At 38.7% G+C, this 7,873-nt stretch overlaps 1 protein-coding gene across 2 annotated transcripts in view; it reads right to left on the bottom strand.

The window, feature by feature from the left end:
• Positions 1-7,873, bottom strand: part of Scel (sciellin) — a 99,988-nt gene that overhangs the window by 19,847 nt on the left and 72,268 nt on the right. For both annotated transcript variants that reach the window (XM_021203754.1, XM_021203755.1), the window contains 5 exons: positions 7,020-7,070; positions 5,439-5,501; positions 514-573; positions 320-379; positions 128-184 (listed from right to left, as the gene is read on the bottom strand). In XM_021203754.1, the coding sequence (XP_021059413.1) occupies positions 128-184; positions 320-379; positions 514-573; positions 5,439-5,501; positions 7,020-7,070 (291 nt within the window). The remainder of the gene's footprint in view (positions 1-127; positions 185-319; positions 380-513; positions 574-5,438; positions 5,502-7,019; positions 7,071-7,873) is intronic.

Genomic DNA, 7,873 nt, shown 5'->3' with positions numbered 1-7,873 from the left:
AAGAAAGAAAGAAAGAAGAAAGGAAGGAAGGAAGGAAGGAAGGAAGGAAGGAAGGAAGGAAGGAAGGAAGGAAGGAAGGAAGGAAGGAAGGAAAATCCACCATAATCAGTCAGGTAGGGTCACCTACCCATTTGTGTTTCTGAGAGCAGAAGGCTTCATGTTGATAAGATTGTCCAGCTCTTCACTGTTTGAAATAGTAAGGGGGTGGGTGGGTTAGTAATGGTAATTTGATCACGCTAGATCAATACAGCAATAGTCAATATTTATTTCCTACAAGGAAAACAGCTGAAATATGGATTATCTGCTTTACTTTTATTACCTTTGCTTGCATCTGGTCACTGTAGGATTCCCTCTGATGGCGCTGTCTAGATCATGGTTTCTGTTGGTGGAATAATAGAAAGAAAACAAGGTTAATAATGAAAATATTTTAGAAAGGATAGGGCTTTAACTTTACTTGAAACAATTAAACAGAATATTCTTCCTGACCAAAACTCATTAAAAATATTTTATTACCTTTGGTTGTTTGTCAGAACATCAGGATTTACTTTGATGAACTTATCGAGATCTTGGTGTCTTTGAGGGGAAAAGACAGAAGCATGAAGGATTAGAAGCAATAGGGTTTAGGGCCATCATCAATGGCCCTCGGAGGAGGAAATGATCAGTCTGTAATATACTGTTGTGGTCAAGAACAGCAGTGGAGTTTCCCACCTAACCCCGGGGCCGGAAGAACTATGCTCAGAACTTGCTCTGTGTCTGCGCACTTCATTTCCAGAGCAATCTACCAGGGCGTGCATCTTCAGCACTCCACCGAGAGTTAGCGAAGAATTGACATTTTTCCCATTTCAGTGTTTCAACATTATGAAGACACAAACTGATTCTCAAGCCCTTGCCATTTTAGAGATCATATCTGTACTAAAATAGGAGCTCCAAAGCAGAGATGTCACAAAGATAAGCCTGGCAAACAGAGGTTTTGTTTTGCAGGTTTTTGTTTCCACATAGAAGACAAAATGCATGACTTATCCTTCTTCATTTGCAATGTTTTACTTAATGTGATACTTTCCAGTCCAGCCATTTTTCTGGAAGTGATATAATTGATCTTTTTCATGGCTGAATAAACACACACACACACACACACACAAACACGCACACGGTCTATTTTCTTTATCCATTCATTTGTTGATTGGTAGCAGACTGATTCTGCATCTTAGCTGCTGGGAACAATGCCATAATAAACCTGAGTGTGCAGGTTAGGAGCTAAGTGTGAGAGGAACCCTCAGGGACAAGTGGACACGTGTCTACATTAATATACCTTCTGTCATGGTTTGTATTTGCTTGGACAAGGGAGTGGTACTATTAGGAGGTGTGGACTTGTTGGAGTGGGTGTGTCATTGTGGATATGGGTTTTAATATCTTCATCCTAGCTGCCTGGAAGCTAGTGTTTTGCTGGCAGCCTTCAGATGAAGATGTAGAGCTCTCAGCTCCTCCTGCACCATGCCTGCCTGGATGCTGCCATGCTCCTGCCTTGATGATAATGGACTGAACCTCTGAACCTGTAAGCCAGTCCCAAGTAAATGTTGTCCTTATAAGAGTTGCCTTGGTCATGGTGTCTGTTCACAGCAGTAAAACTCTAACAAGATACCTTCTAAGTATTGGTGGTTTTTTGGTTTGTTTTTTGACTTTGGCTAAACTGTTTGGGGAATAAGATAAGTGTGCCCAGAAGACTCTCCATCCACCATCTGCCTCTCTTAAGCTTGGTCTGAGACCAAGTTTGCTCAACAATGCTCAGGCTGTACTGCGCATGCTTGGCAGTGGGCCAGCCAGAAGCAAGCTCGTTCGTGTTACTCTGCACGCACTTTCTGAGCAGCGTGGTCCTTCGTGTAAGGAAACTAGTGTTTTGGAAATAGCTCCCGTGTTTTCCTTACCTGGTACAAGGTACAAATCTTCCTGGCCTCCTTTTTTGTCTTGCCCCCACCCCTCGCCCTTTACTTTTATTTTATTTTATTTTATTATTTTTTTTACTTTTTCATTTGTCATTATACAAACCTCTCTGCACTGCATTACTGAATTGCATGTCTTTTTTGAAGGTTAACATTTCCCCCCACTTATATGTACAAGAGTGAGATAGCTGGGTCATATGGTAACTCTGATTTAGTTTTTTGAAGAAAGACAACAATGATTTCTATAATGTCTGGACTAATTTCCTTTCCCACAAATATTGTGTAATGGTTGCTCTTGACCCTTATGCTCACAAGAACCTAGGTTTTTTGTTCATTTGTTTGTTTGTTTGTTTGCTTGTTTGTTTGTTTGTGATTTTGGTTTGGTGACTCTTTAAATTTTTTTTACTTTTTATTATAGCCATTTTTGACTACAATTAGAGTCTATTTTACTTATAATTATCTTTGTTGTATTAATGGGCACTCATATTTCTTTTAAGAAGTGTCTATTCAGATCATTTGCCTGCTTTAATTGGATTGTTTGCTCTTAATCTTTTATAAATATATGCTCAGAAAAACACATGGCATGTCTCATGACAAACAATTCCAAGAGTGACGCTATCTTTTTCCAGTGCAAACTGGGGCAGAAGCTTGCCTGGGTTCCCTTTCCCGCCACACTGATAAGTGTAAATGCAAATTTTCCTAATCAAGAAGATTTCCACAGAGCTAAACAGAGAGGAAGCCCCTTAGCAGTGAGTTTCCAACAAAGCCTGAGCAAAGGAAACTCTCCCCTCCCCCACCTCTCCATGGACTCGTGGCTTCCACCACTTGAAGCTATCTTCTTGGAGTTGTCAGATCTCCCTGCAAGATGGGAAAGCTCAATCTGAATATTTAATGTATTGAGTTATTCTCAAGAATAATATTTTCAATTTAAAAAATCTATAAATATAACAGAAAGAATGGTTGGCAAATGTGCACAACTAAAAACATAACTTCTCAGAATAAATTAATTGAAAACATTTCATTACAAAAGAGTTGCTATGAAGATTAAATGAGAAAATAAAGGCTGGAAGTCTGTTAAAAATCTAAATGATGACAAATGTGAAAGTGTTTAGAATCAAGTGAACTTAATATATTAAGAGGAGAAAGGAATAACAAGGAATAAAATCTTGTAGAAGGAACTGTGTGTTTAAAAGTCACAGCTTGTTTACATTTAAGATCAGTCAAAATGGATTTCAGTGTGACTGCATACACTCTCCAAAAGTATAATTTAGAATAAAGACAGGAAAGGCAAAAACAAATGTCAAAGCTTCCTTTTTTACATATTCTACTGAGCACAAAACAAGATTGTTTGTCTAAAAACCTAAAACAGTGATATTCTATTTGAACCAGTATTATTCAAAGCCCAGTATAAACTCATATAAACACACACACACACACACACACACACACACACACACACACACCGAGAGAGAGAGAGAGAGAGAGAGAGAGAGAGAGAGAGAGAGAGAGAGAGAGAGAGAGAGAGAGAGAGAGAGAGAGAGAGAGAGAGAGAGAGATTGTCCTTACAACATTAGAACTTGAATATTTGGTTCATTTTTGTGCCGTTTGCTTTTCGATAAATTAGTTATTAACCCTTTAATAAAGAGCATACCCAAAGCTGGAGAAACAAAAGCCCACCAGACAAACCGACATACTATGTGCTACCACTACTTTTAAAAGGGCAACACTGTGTGAAACCACCACCACCACCACTAAGATCTAAGCAATGGTACTGGATTCGCTCAATGATTGGCAGAGGCAGCTTATCTCAGCTAATCAAAACAGGAACTGGAAACAATGTTTCAAATCCCACAAATAAAGGAATTCAATGTTTAAGCTTTATACTGGGGAAAATGTAACATCTTTCCTACTAAAGCCCCTGATTTGCTTTTGTGCTACCAATGGATAGAGTAGAATGTGTACCAGGACTTTAGCTATTATTCCTGGGGAGGTTGAGACTCTGGAGTGTTTTGTAGTCATCTGCATACTTGTGATAAGGTCATTTGTATATGATCCTACAAGTGACCTTATCAGACCACTAAGGGACACTTCTCATTGTCCTGTAACAGAAGCCATGAGCCTATCCTAGTACCCTCCTGGATCTCCTGAGACATTTAGTGAATGAACCTCATTTATCTGAAAGTTAAAGTCTATGTGCTGAGGGGTGAAGCACAGACTAGAGCTGGCAGCTACAGGACCTTATTTATATAAGACAGAATGTTCTGAGCTCAACCCTCAGTATAGCTATGTGTCAATGACCAACGAGGTTGGACTGGACACTGCCTATGGCTCTGTCCTCTCTAACATCGGCCCCAGGAATACAAATGTTACTGCATGTAATGTTATTACAACTGCATTTTCACTTCATTTTCTTTTTAAATGCAACTTACTGACAACATATTCTATATTCAGTCACCAGTATATGGGGGCTCCCAAATGTAATATATTAAACTGACAACCTATTATTGTCTTAGAGTAACATCTCTGTGCCCCTGGTACATAATTAGCTTTAATCTATGCTAATTGCCTGCTCTTAATAAGATGGAGTATGATGACCGAATTCTCTTTTTTTGGTGTCTACAGCCTGCAATTATACCTAGCATGCAAGCAAATGAGACCTAGTGATAGCTGTGAACCCAGTAGGTGCTTGGTAATTATTTACTGCCCCAGAAATCGTGAAAATACTTTGTCTCCCCTTAGTTTTCTCTGTGACCTTGGCTAAATCGCTTAACCTTTCTGAGTCCTTAGTCTCTCATCTACAAAGAGAGCCAGCTGGAATTGTGCTCTTCAAAATTGTTTCCATCAACTGGGCTAAGATTTTCCACATTTCCTCCATTCCACCTCTAAGGCTTTATGATCTTTAGAGGTATCAACACAACTTAAAACTGGAAGTTTTGAAAATATTCCTAAGATTTTATACAAAAAGTACAAGTATAGATAATGTAAACTGTATATAATCAGAGACAAAATGTGAGTTTAACTGTCTTAGAGACACTACTTGAAGAATTATTAAATTCACATCTCTTTTGTAAGCATAAGCTCTCTAAAGAGCAATAAGTCACATAAAATCTCTACTGTCCCCCAGAAAACACATTCCCACAAAGAAGTAAGTGCACCACTTATGAAGGATCAAATGAGCCAACTGGGCATATTGCCAGTTATCACTAATCAATCTTGTCATGAGAAAACAATAGCATTAGTGCCCAGCGATCCCCCACCTTCCTGCTCGGTTGTTCCCACCTATTACTGTATTTAAGACTAAGAGAAGGCCCCATTACACACAATTTTCAGCTCTCCATGTCTTGCTATGTCTAAATACTGAAAATAACATGTTTGTTTCCTGATACATATAAAAATAATGATGGTATTTAAGAACTTCATTCAATTTTCTCATAAAATGATTACAGTACTTATATTTATATTATGTTTATTTAAGAGGAAAAACAAAAAAACCTTGCTCACCTGGCAGTAGTTTTGACAGTTTTGGGGCTTGTATTAATAAGTTCATCAAGACTGTGCTGGTTGCTAAAACAAAGCAAAAGAAAAGGTCAAAGTCAATAAGAAATCAGAGTGTGTGTGATACGTATATGAGTGTGAATGTCTGCGATATGTGTGTATATGTGTGTCAGTGAGGTATGTGTGAGTGTGAATGTATGTGAGTGTGTCTATGTATGAGTGTATATGTGTCAATATGTGAGTGAGATATGTGTGTGAGTATATGTGTGTGTATATGTGTGAGATATGTGTGAGATATGTGTATGATTGTGAATGTTTGAGATATGTGTGTATGTGTGTCAGTGAGATATGTGTGTGTGAGTGTGAATGTATGTGAGTGTGTGTATGTGTGAGTGTATATGTGTCAGTGTGTGAGATATGTGTGTGAGTGTGTATGTGTGAATGTATGTGTATGAGTGTGTATGTGTGAGTGTATGTGTGTGAGTGTGTATGTGTGAGTATATGTGTGTGAGTGTGTATGTGTGAGTGTATNTGTGTGAGTGTGTATGTGTGAGATGTGTGAGTGTGTGTTTGTGTGTGTTTGTGTGTGTGTGTGTGAGAGAGAGGTGTGTGTGTGTGTGTGTGTGTGTGTGTGTGAGAGAGAGAGAGAGAGAGAGAGAGAGAGAGAGAGAGAGAGAGAGAGCATACGAAGTTTCTATCTCAGATCATTAATTACTTTGGTTTTTGTTTCATTTTCAGATAGGGTTTCCCTACTTCCTTTGGTTTTGAACTCGAACCTCTGCTTTAACCTTCAGATCTGAGAGTACAGGGTAGATAGGACCATCTATTATAAGGAGGAGCTTCATGAGGATTGAGACATGCCTGGGGCCATATCCCCAAGAAATGTTGGAGGCAAACCAAATTTGAACACACAACCCCCAACAAAAAGCAGCCTGTATGCTCACTCCTTCCCCTGGGCATCCTACAGGTGGCGCTCAGGACAGCTGTAAGATGAGCTCTGAGCTCTTTCCCTGAATGTCCTCCCTCCTCCTCATGTTTGGTACCAACATGGTTCCCACGGGAACTTTTTGAGTGACAACTCGGAGTTTCTGTGCCACGTGTTTGTTACCTGTTGCTCCAATATATAAATGATCTTAATTTCCCAAAACCAGAAGTAAATTCAATGCCATGCAAAAATATTCTAAATTAAGTATAAACCTGTTATGTTGCCAGTTTTCTCACAAGTCATTTAATTATTAATCCTTGTGATTCTGGGTCAGCAGCAGAATATATTCTTCAATATATTCGTTTTTACACACTTACAATTTATTAACTAAGAATTTTCAGTATTAACCGACTTGTGTGATTATGGTGTCACAAGAAATTTCTCAAGTAGTAATTACAGAGAATTAGCATCGGGTTTATCATCTTGATATTATAGTGAAATAAATGGAAACAATAATAAGAAAAGCCCTGTTCAACAGTTTACAGATCAACAAATCATCTTCTAATTTTTTATCCCCTCCTTTGAGATATCTTTAGCCAAATAGTCCTACTCCCTTTACATAAATTGGAAGATATATCCATCAGTAATCGCCCAGAACTCACCTTCTATTTGCTGAGGGGGCCACCTTGATAAGATTCTCCAGGTCTTGGTTCCTGAAAATAATACATTGCAATATCTAATAAGGTCAAGGAAGAACAACCACATTATACTTTCAGCCTTAATATCAAATCAAACTGATATTTAGTAATTCAAAACTCCAGCATGACTTGAATCCTCATCTTAAAAAAAAATAAACTTTATTATACAACATTTGCAAATAAAACACACACACACCAAAATGAGCCAGACACAAAGTCAATACACCACACTGAGTTTCTTTATAGTTAGTATTACAATAGAATAACCATTCTGAACAGAAACCGCAAAGCTCTGTAGTGGATTGTATACTTCCACTGTAAAGTATTTATTTGGTCTCTAAATTCCGTGTCTCACAATAAGGTTTTATCCTTAGTTGTGTTGTGAAATACCAGGACAACTTAGCTCTAAAGATTCAGATACAGGACGGCAACATCTTCAGTTCAGCCTCACTATGATGAAATCATTTGTAAGAGGTTAGGGCAGCTGACTGTGCTTAAGGAGTTGCTTCACTGGGTTCTGAAATGAATCTGCTTGCCTTCCAAATACTATCTAGGCTAGGAATCAGCTGGCTAGTCCCCGCCCCCTGGGTTAAGCCCCACCCCCTGGGCGAAATTCCTCCTGCATACTAATTCTTTTTTTTTTATTTTTAACTTATTTTATTAGATATTTTCTTCATTTACATTTCAAATGCTATCCCGAATGTCCCCTATACCCTCCCCCCACCCTGCTCCCCTGCCCACCCACTCCCACTTCTTGGCCCTGGCGTTCCCCTGTATGGGACATATAAAGTTTGCAAGACCAAGGGGCATCTCTTCCC

Source organism: Mus pahari, chromosome 8 (assembly GCF_900095145.1).
Source record: "Mus pahari chromosome 8, PAHARI_EIJ_v1.1, whole genome shotgun sequence".
Taxonomy (NCBI): domain Eukaryota; kingdom Metazoa; phylum Chordata; class Mammalia; order Rodentia; family Muridae; genus Mus; species Mus pahari.
This window is presented reverse-complemented; position numbering and strand designations above follow the sequence as displayed.